We start from the raw sequence: 17,387 nt of genomic DNA, 5'->3' as shown, positions 1-17,387 counted from the left end.
CAGCAAGTTTCCATATTAAAAACAAGAATAAATCACTGTGGTTGTTTGCTACATGTATTTTATTAGGCAGGCTTTTCTGCATCATTATAGAAGAGTTCTAAGGTATAAAGTCAATTCCGATTTACGATAAAACATAGACTAAAAAGCCATAAGCTATTCAGATGTACGAGCTCTTTCATATTCGACTCAGGCATTTTCTATCAGCGCCAGGGCACTTAAACCAAGCTCATGTGTGATAAAACAGCAGTGGACTCTACAGCATGTTTTAAAGTAAGCTTGGAATTATAACTAGATTCTTGAAATAAATAAACACACACACACACACACACACACACACACACCCCCTTCTTTCTGCTGTTGTTTTAACCTGCTAAAGAGTAAAGGTATTTGAACTAAGGCTCATTCATGTTAATATTTACACTGTTATTTTGTTCCCCAAACACTGTCACTTTATTATACTGAATTAAAGCTCTGACAGAAACATCCAATTAATCCTCAGTGAAAAAATGCATTACTGTGTCACAGTCAATAAGCAGTTCAGTGTAATCACACCTTGATCATTCTCCTGAGCAGTGCGGTCCTTTGCACAGTGCGCTTAGAACCAGACTGTCTATAATTAGTTCCCTTAATGATTGCTGGTATTTGAGAAAAAATGGATAGTCGCTCTCCATTCAGATGTACACACAATCTATTTTCTTTTATTGAAAAAACAGGAAGGAAACAACTGAATCGAGAGAAGAAATTTATGTGTCTTCGATTAATTATTACTATGCAAGGAGTCTCTGGGACTCAGTCATAATCACAGGACATGATGTTGAACTCACAGCTGGTTCTCATGCCCCAGAGCTTACCAAACTCCATAGATCATTTGAGACACAAGAGCTCGCCCCTTCAGATGAAAAGAAGCTTCCTCGGGCTAAGTCAGAAGAGATGTAACAAACTCCCTCAGGCCACTTGCTGCCTGTAGGAACCCTCATAAAAGCTCAGAGGCATCACAGGCCAAGATCCTACCTTAATGAGAATCTGAATGGACCCCGTGGCTTTTGCAGATATAAAATACCAGAAGCTCTCGGTGCAGGCAGCACTGGATTCTGGCCATGCAGTGCTCTTGAAGTGTGCTTTCTCACCCCGAAGACCCACTGGAGTAGCCTCCAGATACATGAAGTGCCCTAGGAACAAGGACGAGATTCAGATAAGACCGAAATACAAAGAGGGGATTATTTTAGCTTTTCCATCATAGTTAGGATTTTTAATTACATTTTATATGATCTGAGCTGCCAAAGGCATTCTCATTTGAAACAGAAAGAAAATCTAATAGCTGTGCCTCTAGCTCACTGACAACAATTTCCAGCTGCCCGTGCTTTTAGCAAAGTGATTCGCAGTATGCAGATTAACTGATCTGATGGGATATTTACGCCATCAAATCAACAAGATAGTTACGAAAATCATTTATTGGATTCCCCAAACTATCAAGTTATTGTAAAAAAATGCAAAGATTTCCTATGAAATCTAAAAAAAGGAATGTGACATACTTTCAAAAATTTAGTCATCTGTTGAGCGTGTAAATAAAATACTGAGAATTTTAATATGTAACATGAAAGGAAAGGTACTGCGTTTTATTCTTGTGTATTCAAATATCCAAAACATTACATGTATGTAGAGCTGAGTGGTTTGAATAGGATTTGGGTTTTCCTTTCCCTGGCTTGGCCAGCCTGGCTTAGTCAACTTTGTTTTCCCATAAACCTATGAAATTTTAATAGTTAGACATCGTTTGCCTCTTTTGTAGCATCCAGGCATTCAGGGTCCCTTCTTCATCCTGCTAGTGTCCTTTATTCTTTGCCAGGAAGTCTGAGAGTTGATCTCAGCTACTTACTATAAAAGAGTCATGCCCAATACCCTTAACACGTGTGGTTGTACAGTTACACTTCCACAGCATCTCTGCAGGTTTCAAACTCCTTTCTCTTCATACTCATCATCTCGTTTGGTCACCACAATCCCCATTAACGGTGCCATTTAGGAAAGGTGTCTGATGACAGCATACGTTATCATCTAACTACAATTACTAAAATAGTGGTTGATACTAGATTTGACTACTCCCTGTTTTGGGTTGAATTGTGTCCCCTCCAAAAATGCTGAAGACCTAAAACTCAGTCCTTATATACGTGGCCTTATTTGATAATAGGGTCTTTGCTGATGATCAGGTTAAGATGAGGTTCATTAGAGTAGATGCTAATTCAATATGACTGTGTCCTAATAGAAATGAGAAATATGGACACAGATACAGAATGCATATAGAGAAGACATTGTGATGTATACCAAAGTGATAAAGTACCATTATCTATTAGCCAAGGAACTTCTGTGGCTACCAGAATCTAGGAGAGAGGCATTGAAGAGATGATCTTCCCTCACAGCCCTTAGAAGGAACCAACTTTGCCAACATCTTGATCTGAGACTTTCAGTCTCCAGAATTGTGAGACAGTGATATCTGCTGTTTAAGTCACCTAGTCTGTGGCCCTTTGTTAATGGCAGTCCCTGGGGAAAAAAATATGCTCACTAAATGTTTGATTGACTTGTGGTATCATTGTGGTGGTCCCTCCAGAGCTCTCCAGTTGCAGTCAGGAAAGATAATGTGATACACATTATGAATATGATTAAAGCAACTGTAACAACCTAATAACCTACTATTTTCGTTTCCAAGAGTGTGGTCTTTGGGAGGTCTTAGACTTTGATGAGAGCCAACCACTAAGATCCAATCAAAGTTGTCGGCCAGGGAGTTTTGCCAACCACAGCAGCCGTTTTCAAAAGTGCAGGAGCTACCACATTCATTTTCATCAGTATTATCTCCACAGTCATCTACAAAGTTACAGCTTTGCTCTGGCCCATAGCATTTGCCATTCCGACATTCCCGATAGCCATGTGGGCAGTAACCTAAAAAAAAAAAAAAAAAAAAAAAAGAATGAGAGAACAAAACTCCTAATACTTTCAATGAAGTCAGAGAGCAGTAAAAGTAGATTCATATTAATATATAAGAACATGTTGTTCTTAAAAATTTAGCATACCTGACCCCCATCTCTCTCTCCTAATCTGCTCCAGAGTTCTGACTTAAAAATCACTCACAAAGATTATTCACAAACAAAAATTATCACTTTATTGATCTAGCAAAGTAACCCAAGTCTCCCCAAATGCAGCATTTCTGTAAACTGTGTGCAAGGATATAAATTATATCTGGGAGCCAAACTGAAGCTTTCCATTTTTTATCCTGAAACAAAATCTTTAAGAGCTCATGTATTATGGGGCACTTGGAAATACATTCCATTAGCATCCATTCATTCCAATATTTACCTGAAGCCAAGATATATAAAATACTTCTTCAGAAGCAGGGCCCCCCTACATACATACATATATATATATATATATATATATAAAACTAATAACCAACATTCCAACAGGTTTTTTTTCTCCAAAATGCATATTTGTCAACAGTTTGGAATTTTAGAATCAATTTCCCTACAAAGCAATGTAAACCATAGCAATTTGTTCACAAACATGTTGGAAATATGAACTGCTTGAGATCTTCCATATTTATCTTTTCCCTACAATGAGGAGTCCCTTTGGCTCTGAGCTGGTCCTGGCTGGCTGCTTCACTCTCCTTTCTGTGCTGCCATCCTGAGTTTTCATGCCTCAGAGGGTCTTTACCACTTCCTTGCTGAATTCCAGTATTCACCCCTGGACATTTTACTTGATTTTCAGTTATCTGCTTGCTATTTTGGTTCTTCGTTGTGGTGGAGGCAAATGCTGGGCACCTCTAATCACCATTTTGATGCCATCTGCTCTATTTATTTGACTCTGTTCTTTGTATGATGTTATGTTTCCTGTATTTAATTTGACATATACTCAAACATAACAAGAAAGCATTGGATTCATTTTGTATTTCACTACTCATTTTCTTTACCAAGTGTACATGTTTATTATCTTTTACTCCCTTTTGTATTTTTGTGCTTCTGTCTTCTGCCTGAAGAAGTCTACTTAATAATTTTTTCATCTAGGTTTGCCAGTACCAAATTCCTGCAGTTGTTTGACTAAAAATGTGTTTATTTTGCCTTCACTTTTGTACAGTCCTATGTTATACAAAGTCACACACAATAAGTAAAATTTCTATTACAAAAGTTAGAGAGTTACCAAAATTAAGAGAAACAACTAAAAAAAATATATCATCTAGTTTGTGATCCTGTAACAGTAGGTAAGTCAGATATAAAACCATTCAGCTATTGACTTTTATGCCAGTATTCCTTTTACTATGTCTCTCTCTTTCTCCCTCTCAAAGACAGATACATACATACACACTTATGCACACACCCACATACACACACAAGTGCTTCAATCTGTCAAATGATATCAGATGTCATCATGCGCACCACACTATAGCACAAGTAAATCAGGGCCATTTTGAATATCAAACTCTCACTTATTTTTACACATATTCAGTAAAATGAATCAAAACAACATAGTGTGAGGTCCATCTCAAGTTATTTGAATTTTTTCTTAACACCATGAAGTCTGATACTCTTAAATTATTGAAACGATCATTAATTGTTGAAGCCAGGCAGCATTTAAGAGAACGTATATGTTCTTGACATTAAGGGCATAGACTAGTGCAGTATTTTTGGAATTCAATTATCTAGAAGCTATTTCTCAAGTATACACACCTGAATACATACACATACAAGTTTTATAGCATTTTGTGAATAATAATGTTTTAATAGATACCAGAACATTCAGTTAAAATTTCACTCAATTGTAAATACCATCTTTTCCTGAACTTCTGTATTGCTTTTTGTTCCATAACATTAACAATAACCCATTTCTAAATGAGGTTATAATGAAAATAATGGAGAAGGAAATACACTATATATCTGTCAGGAGAGCTATTTAGAGATAAGACATTTGACTAATGTGCCTGCAGCAGATCTTGTGGCTTAATTCACTACTGTGAAATGAAATTTATTGCAAGAATATGCTCAGCATTCTCTCTTTCTAACTAGGTGCAGTCTGCTCTTCAGAAAATATGTAAATGATATTTATGTATTCTCAATCTTTAATGTAATGGTATGAAAATAACACAGTAATGGTGTGATCTATATTGTATTTTAGGAATATTTTATTAAGATAAAATGGCTATTATTCCTAATATATATCTGACATTTTTTTATTAATCTTGACTTATGATACATTAGTGTTTGATATAAAAATGAAAGAGATTATATAAAGAAAAATTGGCACTGAATAAAAAGTGGAGTTACAACCATTTCTTTCTTTTTTTTTTTTTTGACCTTATGTTTTCTATTTTTTATTTTTTTTTCAAATGGTTGACGGTAGAATACATAATGGATAATGGCCAGTTTTGGTCTTGGAAGACATTGTAGAAAACAAGAAACTGCAATAATCTATATTTTAGAAAATATTACGATACTACACTTATAATTTATATACTAACACAATTTCTATAATACAATCCCAAATAAATTTATTTATCTATAAAATCACTGCCATATATCCTATTTTGCCACTGTACTATAAATTTATATGTATGCTTTCTCCAGGAATTTAGTAAATAATAAAGGCCCATTCTAGTAGACAGAAAAGCAAGGGAGAAAAAAACAGAAAAATTCTTCGTAAGTTATTGATAAGAGATGAGAACCACTGTTGAAAATCCCCATCTCTCACATAAAAATCACTCAGTGAGGGTTTCCTTTATGATGGGAAGCCTTTTGCGCTTCATGCCCAAAATAACACAAAATAGTTTATGAGTCATGGGAACAAATGTGTAATTATATAATAAAAACTCATTTGTGAAATGTATGGAGATTGAGAAATGATGAGTTATTGAGTTTAAGAAATTTGGTATGTTAAATTGTACAATATGATATTTTAAGTAACTGAACCTGCACAAGGGCTTGAATAATCACAGACACATTGAAAGGGGATGAACAAAATGTAACAAGGGACATCTTGCCAGTTGGTGCCAGCTGGGTCAGTATTGAATGATATCAAGATGCTAATCACAGAGAACACAAACGACTAGAGGATTCACAAACCCAGAAACTCGTAAGAGTATAAAGCAATGATTTTGCTTCTAGGAAATGAGTGTTGTGTACTGAACCACATGTGTGTTGACTGTATTTAATATAAGACCATCCTTGGTGAGTTGTGTAAGATATTTGGCACGAGAGAGTAGGCATAGTGCTTGATGAACAAATTCATTGGTAAATACCAATGCCATAGTAGAGTATATCCATTGGTTATAGAGAATAAGTTCCTCCTAAGTCAACCTGGGGTCACAGTTTCAAGGAATGTTGCTGTGAACACATCATAAACTAAACTAAAATAAAACAAAACACATCCAACACATGGCTTAGATTCAAGTTCTTCCATATTTTCTATAAGAGTCTGTAACCTCAAACAATCCTAATAGTGGTGGAGAAAAGATCCCTAAGAATATCAAAGCAAAACTATGATGATCTATCTTCAGTTCTCTTCTCTTAATCTAAATTTTCATCATAAGTGAATTCATTTCCTCATTCATGGTTTCAAGTACCAGTGATATTCAACTGACTCCTTGATCAAAATCTGTAGGTATCTTTTCTTTCCTAAGCTTCAGACTCCCTATATTTAACCTATTTCACGACCTGAATGTCCCTTAGGTAATACCTAAAATTTAACATGTCTAGAGCTCCCAGTGTCTCTGACATCAGTAGCCATTTATTAACTTCTGCAAAGGGCCAAGTTAGGTTCATTATGGTCACTTATTTTTTTGCCCATCGCTACCAATCTCTATTATTTCTACCGAATACTTCTCAGATATATTCTTTCATTCTACCACACTGCCTCAGTTTAGACCTTCGTTAGCTTGCATTTAGAATACTTCATTAGTATATTCCTTTCCCCTAATTCATTTTACATATTGTCAGCCCATATTACCTAATTAAAAAATAAATTATATCACCTCCAAGTACCCCAAATACTTTATTGTACCCCCAAATTAAAAAGCTCCATAGAACCTAAAGATGAAAGTTCACATTCTTTAACATATCACTGAAGGACTGTTATGATCAGTACCCAAACCATCATTCCCTGGCCTAACAACAAACATGGAAAAACTTGCCATTTCCCAAACATATTATCTTTCTGCATCTACATCTCTGAACATTTCTTTGTTTCATCATAGTATGGCCTCCTTACTTTTCTACTGATCATTCATCAAGTTTCAGTTCAAATATGACCTCTTCTGTGATACTTTAACTGAAAGAGAAGTAGCGCTCCAGTAAACACATAATTTAGATTATTTTAAATACTTAATTGCTAACACATTATATGTATCAAGAATGCTTTTGAATAAATCAAAAATTAAATAAATGTATGAATGAATGAACCATGTTGCAGTTTCAAAGAGAAAATCAGGGAACCTGGATTTCAGTCATGTAAAAGCTTAGTGCATTGTAAGTGTTTAAAACTGATTTTCATAATTGTTTACACTGTTGCTATTGCTATTGAATGAGCACACATTTTGACTCCCCTCAAATAACAGAAAAAACATGTAAAAATAGAAGAATCACTCATTAAAGGACGAAAAACGCAATAAAGATACCACCATCATTCCTGATTTAGCTTATTAAAGTCCTTTCTTTTCTGCTTCTGGTTAATATAGTGAGAAGCCTGTCAATATTGTTGATCTTTCCAAAGAGCCAACTTTTTGTTTCATTAATCTTTTCATTAATCTTCCATACAGTTCTTTTGTTATGAATTTCATTTAGTTCTGCTCTGATCCTGGCTCTTTCTTTTTCAGGATTGGTTTGCTTATCCTTTTCCAGTTTCTTGACACAATTTATTAGACTATTGATTTCTGATCTTTCTGTCTTTTGGATGTGGGCATTTATGGCTATGAATTTTCCTCTCAGGACTGTTTTAGCTACATACCACAGATTTTTGATAACTTGTATCCCCTTTATCATTCAGTTCAAAGAATCTTTTGATTTCCATCTTAATTTCCTCCTTCACCCAGCTATCATTCAGGAGTAGGTTGTTTAGTTTGTGTGACTTTGTGTAGAGATCAATGCTTCTGTCCAAATTGATTTCTAATTTTATTCCATTATGGTCTGAGAAGATACATGGTATCATTTATATTTTTTAAAATTTGTTGAGACAATGTTTTGTGGCCTAGGATGTGATCAATCTTAGGGAATGTTCCATAAATTGATGAGAAGAATGAATATTCTGTGGTTTTGGGATAGAATGTTCTATAAGTGTCTGTTAAGCCCATTTTTTTCTGGAGGAGAAATTACAACTGCTACCACAGAAATACAAAATATTATCTCTGAATACCATAAAAATATCTATGCACATAAACTTGAAAATGTGGGGAAATAAACAAATTCATAGAAACACACAGACTCCTTAGGCTCACTCAGGAAGAAACAGAATTCCTGAACAGACCAATATCAAGTAATGAAATTGAAGCAGCAATAAAAAAATCTTCTAAGAAAAAAGATGGTTTCATGTCCAAATTTTACCAAATCTACAAAGAAGAACTGGTACCTATTGTGCTATTCCATAACACTGAGAAGGAAGGAGTCCTCTCCAACACGTTTTATGAAGCCAATATCACCTTGATACCAAAGCCAGGAAAAGACTCATAAAAAAAAAAAGAAGAAAAGAAAACTACAGACCAATATTCCTATGAATATAGATGCCAAAAATTCTCAATAAAATCCAAGCAAACTGAGTTCTACTGCACATCAATTAGTAATAATAATAATCCATCACAACCAAGTGGGCTTCTTCCCAGAGATGTAACGTTGGTTCAACGTACACAAATCTATAAATGTAATTCACCACATAAATAGAAGTAAAAACAAAGACCACATGATCTTCTCAATAGATGCAGAAAAAGCCTTAGAAAAAATTCAACATCCTTTTATGATAAGAACACTTAACAAAATAGGCATAGATGGGACTTACCTCAAAATAATAAAAGTCGTATGTGATAAACCCACAGTCAACATCATACTGAATGGGGAAAAACTGAAAGCATTCCAACTTAGAACTGGAAATAGACAAGGTTGCCCTTTATCACCACTTCTATTCAACATAGTGCTAGAAGTCCTAGCCAGAGCAATCAGACAAGAGAAGAAAATCAAGGGCATCCAAACGGGGGCAGCAGTGGTCAAACTATCAGGTATCGCTCTTTGCTGACAATATATTATGTCTAGAAAACCCCAAAGACTCAACATTATTGAAATACCCAAAACATTAAAGTTATCAACTGTATCCATTGTTGGGAATGTTGACAGTATGCCAAGAGAAAACAGGATCAAATCCTGAACTAAGGTGACTTGTGTTTCTACTGAACTGGTATTGGAAATGGCTATGAATGTTGTATCTCATCACTATTTTATGTTCCCTCTGGTCAATAAGAAGCTCACAGGCAAATTATGCATATGTTCTTAACTATATATACTTGTTATTTAAATGCTACCTCAAATCACTTATGAAATAAGATATGATACTAAATAAAAGCACACAAACTGCCTCAAAAATTTGCACAGAACTTCAGAAAATTTACTAACTAGGTTTGTCAAAGCTTGCAGAAAGCAGCCTGTAGTAATTAGGCTGCTGGGCTTTGTACCAATCATCAAATCTTTAACACGAACATTTATCTTGTAGGATATTACATTGAAATTTTTAATTTATCTGAAATAGGCTATAGTATTAATATAAATAGAAATATGAGCTGCATACTTTGGCAAGATTATGCAGTATAATTTCTAGAATATTAAAATGTTCTCTGTATTACAAGAAAATGGATTTCTACATCAGAACTTTATTGTACCCCACATGCAGTCTAAATTGCTAAGGCTTCTAAAAAATAGTACTGTGTATTTATATATGCAGTCTAAGTCATTGGAAACATTCAAAAAGTAGCTAGTGTATGCACATATTTAAATGAACTTTCTTTAGAAAGGCAATAAAGATGCCAAAATTAAAGTCCCTTCACTGGGAATTGCTTAAACAATTTCCCAGCACAAACAATAATTTATGCTAAGTGAGCAGTAAAGAACTGTATTTCATTTAGTTCAACTGCATTTGCACTATCCAAGGTGAGGGAGAAACAGACTAGTCACAAATTGTTTTGAACTGGTAAATGTGTGCTCTTGTATATCCAGTGCAAATATAACCAAAATAAAATTCAATTTTTCAGATTCCAAGCTGACCTATATTTTCCCTCTGAAGTCTGGGTCATATCCGTGAAACAGTGTGAAAACTATCAAAGCTTCTTGTTTAATTGATCTTTCTAATTTTTAGCAAAACACTGTAAATAATGTCCACCTTATGGATCTAAGGACAATTCAAAGTGAAGAATAGCATACATGAAAGTAATCAAACTACAAAGTAGTACTGAGAGAAATTCAAGAATACATGAAAAATTGGAGAGACATGTCATGCCTAGAGATAGGACAAGTCATATACTAATCCTCCCCAGATTGACAGATTTAAAGCTATCTTAATTGATATCCAGTAGGGTTTAACATTTAAATAAAAATATATAGGCCATAGAATAGGCAGTAAGATTAAACAAATAGATCAACGAAAGGTAACAAAGTATTGTACACCTATACTTATATGATTAACTTTCATGAAATGAAGATCATTTCAACAAATGATGTTAGAATACCATACATAATACTAACTCATGATGAACCATGGACCTAAACTCTAAAACTTATGAGAGAATATAATAGAATATCTTTCTGATCTTGAATGGGGAAAATTCTCCAAAGAAGCTGTAACCATTATAGAAAAAAATATTATAAATTTGACTTTGCCAAAATCAAACATTTCTAATCATCAGACACCACTAAGATAATAAACAGGACATGCACTGAAGAAAAAAATATTTGTAGTACATATACACTGATATTTGCCCTTTCTGGGTATACTCATACCCAGAATATATAATACCTAAATATATCTGTGTGTGCCTGTGCGTGTGTGTGTATGTATCTATCTCCAATAAGCATAAATAAAAAGCCACCAGGAAATAGCAAATCAAGGCACAATGAAGTATTTCATGCCTACTAGAATTGATAAGATTAAAAAGACTGACAAACAAATATTGGTGAAGATGTGGAGCAAATAAAAATCTCTTACTTTTTCAGTGTGAATATAAAATGATACAATCATCTCTGAAACCTGTTTGGTCATTTCTTATAAACTGAGATAGGCTTCTGGCCCAAGACCCAGCCAGCGATTTCAGTTCCAGGTATTTCTAGTAGAAAACATATTTCCATAAAGAGATGTGTATAAAAATTTTCATAGCAGCCTAATTAAAAATTAAATTAAAAATATCCAATAATTTGAAACAACCCATATGTTCATCAACAGAATGAATAAACACCTTGTGATATAGTCATACAACAGAATACTATTGATCAATTAAAAAATAACTGATTAGTGATATGCACGTTATGGATAAATTTCAAGAACATTATGCTAAGAGAAAGGAGGCAGACACAATAGAATATACATTATTGATTAGAAACTCATGACAAGCATATCTAATTTATGGTGATAGACATCAGAATACTGGTTGCCTCTGTTTCGTAGGGTCAAGAGCAGGACTACTGGGATGGAGAACAAGAAAAATTTCTAGGTTGATGGAAATGTTCTATATTTTGATGTAGTTTAGATAATATGGCATATAAATTTGTCAGAATTCATTGTACTATATACTAAAACAAAAGGATAAGATGAGAAGATCCATGTCTTATCAAAGATCTAGAGGAGAAGAAAGACTAAATGGGGGAAAGCAATATTCCAGGACATAATCCTCAGATTCACAAAGCTCACTGAATCTCAAACAAACAAAAAAGCTTACCCAAATTCACATCGTAATGTTTAGTGGCATATCACAGAGAAAGAAAAAAATCATAAAAGCAGAGGAAAAAAGATTTTGCTTGTAATGAGTGAATGAGACAATTAGATTAAAAGCTGATCTCTTGATTGCAAAATAAGAGGCCAAAAGACAGTGTATACAGTGTCTGTCAAAAACATCTTACAGAAAATAACTGCCAACCTAAACCTGTAGTATTAATATATCTAGTGCAACTATTTTTCAAACACCATGCAAAGATAAAACCATTTAATTTAATTAACTTTAACTATCAGCAGGTCAGCATTAAGGCAATTTCTTAAAGATAGTATATTTCAGGAAGAAAGCAAATAATCTCAGAAAGAAAATCCGACCTATAAGGAGACACATATAAGCAGGAAAACTGGATCTAAAAAATTTAAGCTTTCTTCCTTTGTTCAAATTGTTTTAAATAAAAAGATTTCAAAGAGAGAACATATAGTATATGTTTATATTTGTATAGTTTAACACAAAATTTTATATGAAAAATTTTAGAATTGTAAATTATATTGTTGTTAGATAATTTATTTTGGTTATCTATTCATATGTCTGTTAAATCAGACAATGTGGTGATAGGTTGGAAAGACAAAATATGAGTTAAAATAATAGCACTCAGATATCCTAATTTTTAATAGTTTTTCCACAAAAATGAAAGACATGGCTCATGTGGAAAGAATGCTAAATTGAATTAAAGACAATTTCTTGGAACAACGATATCGTTAAAAATTATTTTAAACTTCATATCCCTCCACTATTACATAAGGATGGTACAGCCAATTGGCATTTCAAGTGAAGTTGATACTTCCCAACAAATTCAGTTCATTGGGATATGAAATACATTTGGTTTCATGCAATTATATTTTTCTTCCAAGAGAAAGAAAGAAAGAAAAAAAGAAAAAGAAAGAAAGAAAGAAAGAAAGAAAGAAAGAAAGAAAAGTGTTGTTTCACTTATACTCAACCATTCAAAATACCTTATCATATGAACTTCTTGGTTTTTATTTAACTAGAACATATTTTAGGGGCTCACACAGTAAAAGTAGTTTAGTTTTAGCTCGATAACCAAGATAATGCTAATAATGCTATAATTTCTGACTTTGCTTACAATATAAATATTTCAGTAAGGATCAGAAACACAAATACATGTATTATTTAAGAAATAAAAAATGCAGTGTTTGTTTTAGAGTTCCTAAGAAAGAACCGAATTGTGAGTGCTAAGGAACGTGTTTAGGACATAAAAGCATATTTTTGAGAATTATGCAATGATATCACTTTTACCAATCATATAACAGGAAATGAGATAGTCATTTTAAGTTGGTAGATCAAGTAGTAAAATTTAAATCATTTCAGTCATTATTCAACAAATATAATGCAAGGTGGGTGCCACCTTTGCAAGCTACACAGAGTATCACTCTCAGTTAATTCCATCCTTGACTTTGATCATTATAATCTTCACACTGTATACAAAAAGAAGTGATTTCCAGTTTCCAATCCTTTCTTGTTCTCATGCAGAAACTGGTTTTCTCTTCTTTCTTCCATGTTGAATTTTTAAAACTTCTGTGCCCCTTACTAATCCTTTCCAGCATGCTCTATGATTTTGATTGCAAACAAACCCCTTCATATTCTCAAGGCCTTCACAGAATACTATCTCGTTTACCCTAATTCAGTTTTTCTCCAGCCTGGTTACATATTAGAATCACCTGATGTTTAGGTTTCAACCTCAGAAATATTAATTTATCGGACATTGGAAATAGGAGGTCTTGGGAGTTAGAATTTTTTAAGAATTTCCTGATGATTCTTTTGAAGCCAAGGCTGAGAGCCCTAGCAATATATCCTGGCTGTTCTTGCATATCCTTCTATAACTTTTCTCACCAAAACTCACTTATCCTTTGAGTCCCACATTGCCCACTTGTAGAACTTGTAGTCACTTCTTATTTACTGTCTTCTATCCATCTCCTGATCAATCCCTGGCATTCTCTAAGAATTTGAGCCATTGCTCACTGTCTTCCATTTCACCTCAAGTCCTCTCATCACCCAGGGGATTTCAAGGTTAAGGAGGAAGACACACACAGCATAAAACTACTCTCATAAATAGAAACAAACAGAAGTCATCTAAATCATAAAGGAAGATGTCAAATTATCCTTGTTTGCAGATGATATGAATTTACATCTTGAGGAATCCTAAAGACTCCACACACACAAAAAAAAGCTACTGAAACTGAAAAATTAAGTTTCAGGATATAAAATCAACATACAAAAATCAGTAGCACTGCTAGATGCCAACGGTAAGCAATCTGAAAAAGAAACCAAGAAAGTAATCCCATTTACAATAGCTACAAATAAAATAAAATACCTAGAAATAAACTTAACCAAAGAAGTGAAAGATCTCTATAATGAAAACTATAAAACATTGATGAAAGAAGTACAGAGTACACAAAAAAATGGAAAGATATTCCATATTCATGGATTGGAAGAATCAATATTGCTAAAATGCCCTTACTACCCAAAGCAATTTACAGATTCAATACAATCCCCATCAAAATACCAATGACATTCTATACAGAAATTGAAAAAATAGTATTAATATTTATATGGAGCCACAAAAGACCCAGAAGAGTCAAGGCCATCCTAAGCAAAAAGAACAAAACTGGAGGAATCACATTACCTGACTTTAAATTACACTACAGAGATGTAGTAACCAAAAGAGCACAGTACTGGCATAAAAGCAGACACGTAGATCAATGTAACAAAAATAGAGAACCCAGAAATCCACATATCTATGGTGCAGTTATCTTCTACAAAGGTGCCAAGAATATATAGTGGAGAAAGGACAGTGTCTTCGATAAACGGTACTAGGAAAGTTGGTATGCAGAAGAATTAAACTAAACCCTTATCTCTTGCCATATAGAAAACTCAAATCAAAATGGAAAGAAGACTTAAATCTAAGACCTGAAACTATGAAACTACAGAAATAAAAGATTTGGGGAAAGCTTCAGGACATTGGTCTGAGCAAGGATTTCTTGAGTAATATCCCCAAAGTACAGGCACTCAAAGCAAAACTGGAAAAATGAGATCACATCAAGCTAAAAAGCTTCTTAATAGCAAAGGAAACAATCAACAAAGTGAAGAGACAACCCACAGAATGGGAGAAAATATTTTCAAACTACCCATCTGACAAGAGATTAGTAACTAGAATATACAAGAAGCTCCAACAACTCAATAGGAAAAAAATCAAATAATCCAATTTAAAAAATGGACAAAAGATCTTAATAGACATTTCTGAAAAGAAGACATACAAGCAGCCAACAGATATATGAAAAATTGCTCAACATCAGTAGTCATCAGAGAAAATGCAAATCAAAACTATAATTAGATATCATTAAAAGTCAGTTAAAATGGCTTTTATCAAAAAGACAAGCAATAACAAATGCTGGAGAGGATCTGGAGAAAGGGGAACCCTTGAATACTGTTGGTGGGAATGCAAATTTGTGCAAATACTATGGAGAACAGTACAGAGGTTCTTCAAAAAATTTAAAAAAGAACTAGCATTTGACCCAGTAATCCTACTGCTGGGTATATACCCAAAGGCGGGACATCTAAAAGATATCTGCACTCCCATGTTTATTCCAGCATATTCACAATAGCCAAGATTTGGAATCAACCTAAGTGTCCATTAATGGATGAATGGATAAAGAAATTGTTGTACATATGTACAATGAAATATTATATAGCCACAAAAATAATGAAGTCCTGTCATTTGCAACAACATAGAAGGAATTAGAGAACATTCTGTTAAGTGAAATAAACCTGACACAGAAAGACAAATCTCCCATGTTCTCATTCATATATGGGAGCTAAATATTTAAAAAAAAATTTATCTCATGGAGACAAAGAGTAGAATGATGGTTACCAGAAGCTGGGTATAGTAGCGGGGAAGGGGGGATAAAGTGGAGATGATTAAAAAGTATAGTTAGATAAATAGAATGAATCATATTTGAAAGCACAACAAAATGATTATAATCAACAATTAGGGTATACTTTAAAATAACTAAAAGAGATGAATTGGAATGTTTCTAACATAAAGAAATTATAAATGCCTGAGCTGATGGATACCCCAATTACCCTGATTTGATTAATTCACTTTGTATACCTATGTCAAAACATCACATGTACCCTATAAAGATATACAACTATTATAAACCTGTAATAATTAAAAATTAAAAATAAAACATTATAAAATTCACTATTGATCTTTACATCACAAAATCCAGTGACCAGTTCCAGATCTCATTGCATTTAACTCCTGCATGATACTCATTTGCCTTTGGCATCCAGAGTACCGCACACCTGATGCTCTTCCTTTCACACTGGTCTCTCCATCTCTGTTTCCTTTGCTGGTTTCTCCTCATCTCTTGATTTCTTAATGTTAAATGCCCTAGGGATTTATGCTTTAGACCTTCTCTGGTCCTTTATTATTCATTCTTCAAGGAATGAATGTCTTTTCATTCCTTTGATGATTTCACAGTCCTATGACATTAATTCTCACAGCTCTCAAATTAATGTCTGATTCTTGGGACTCCCTCCAAGCCTCAGACTTATATCCAAATGCTGAGTTGACATCTGTACTCGTCTAGTTAACGGACATTTAAACTGAACATGTCCAACGAAAGCCTGAAGCTCCCCCCATAGCATGTGCCCCTCCCACAGTCTTCCTCATTTCCACTGATGGCAAATTCATCCTTCAAGTTACTCAGGCCAAAAACTTTTCTTAATTCCTCTTTTTACCTCTCACCTCACATCCAGTCTTTCAGTGAATTGTCTCTTTCTATCTGCATTGCTACCACCTTGATTTAAGCCATGATCATTTCTTGTTTGAGTTACTTCAACATCCTCCTAATTAGTCTAGCTGCTTGTACCTGGTTATCCTGCAATCTACTCTCTCCCCTATAGGTAAAGTGAGCCTTTCTAGATATAAGTCCCATCACGTCACTTTTCTTTAAACCTTACAGTGGCTCTCCATTTCACTCGGGGTAAAAACTAAAGTCCTTACAGTAACCTACTAAAACTTCCTTCCTATTTATTACTTCTCTGATTTGGTACCCCCTAACTTCTTCCAGCTTTAATTTCTCTCCAACTACACTGGCCTCTTCTTTATGCACGTCAGGCATGCCCTGCATTTGTGCCTTCACCTGGGATGCTTCCTGTGCTTAGAATGCTCTTTTGTTTCAGGTTTGTGTAGCTAATTCCCACACCTCCTTCAAGTCTTTGCTCAAATAACCTCTTATTAAATTGCTTTTTAATTGTCTGTGTTTGTATTATTTACATAATCTGATGAGATTCAGAAGGAGTGAGAATCTGTTACCATTGGAGAAAAGTCACTAGTAGTCCACAGCACATAGTAGTAATTTACATTTTACCTTTAGTC

At 34.1% G+C, this 17,387-nt stretch overlaps 1 protein-coding gene across 1 annotated transcript in view; it reads right to left on the bottom strand.

The window, feature by feature from the left end:
• The window catches only part of MALRD1 (MAM and LDL receptor class A domain containing 1), a 456,545-nt gene that overhangs the window by 227,131 nt on the left and 212,027 nt on the right, over window positions 1-17,387 (bottom strand). Inside the window, 2 exon segments of the mRNA XM_069458846.1 lie at window positions 1,012-1,169; window positions 2,683-2,928. Coding sequence (XP_069314947.1) covers window positions 1,012-1,169; window positions 2,683-2,928 — 404 coding nt within the window.

The sequence above is a fragment of the Eulemur rufifrons genome, chromosome 25, assembly GCF_041146395.1.
Source record: "Eulemur rufifrons isolate Redbay chromosome 25, OSU_ERuf_1, whole genome shotgun sequence".
NCBI lineage: Eukaryota > Metazoa > Chordata > Mammalia > Primates > Lemuridae > Eulemur > Eulemur rufifrons.
This window is presented reverse-complemented; position numbering and strand designations above follow the sequence as displayed.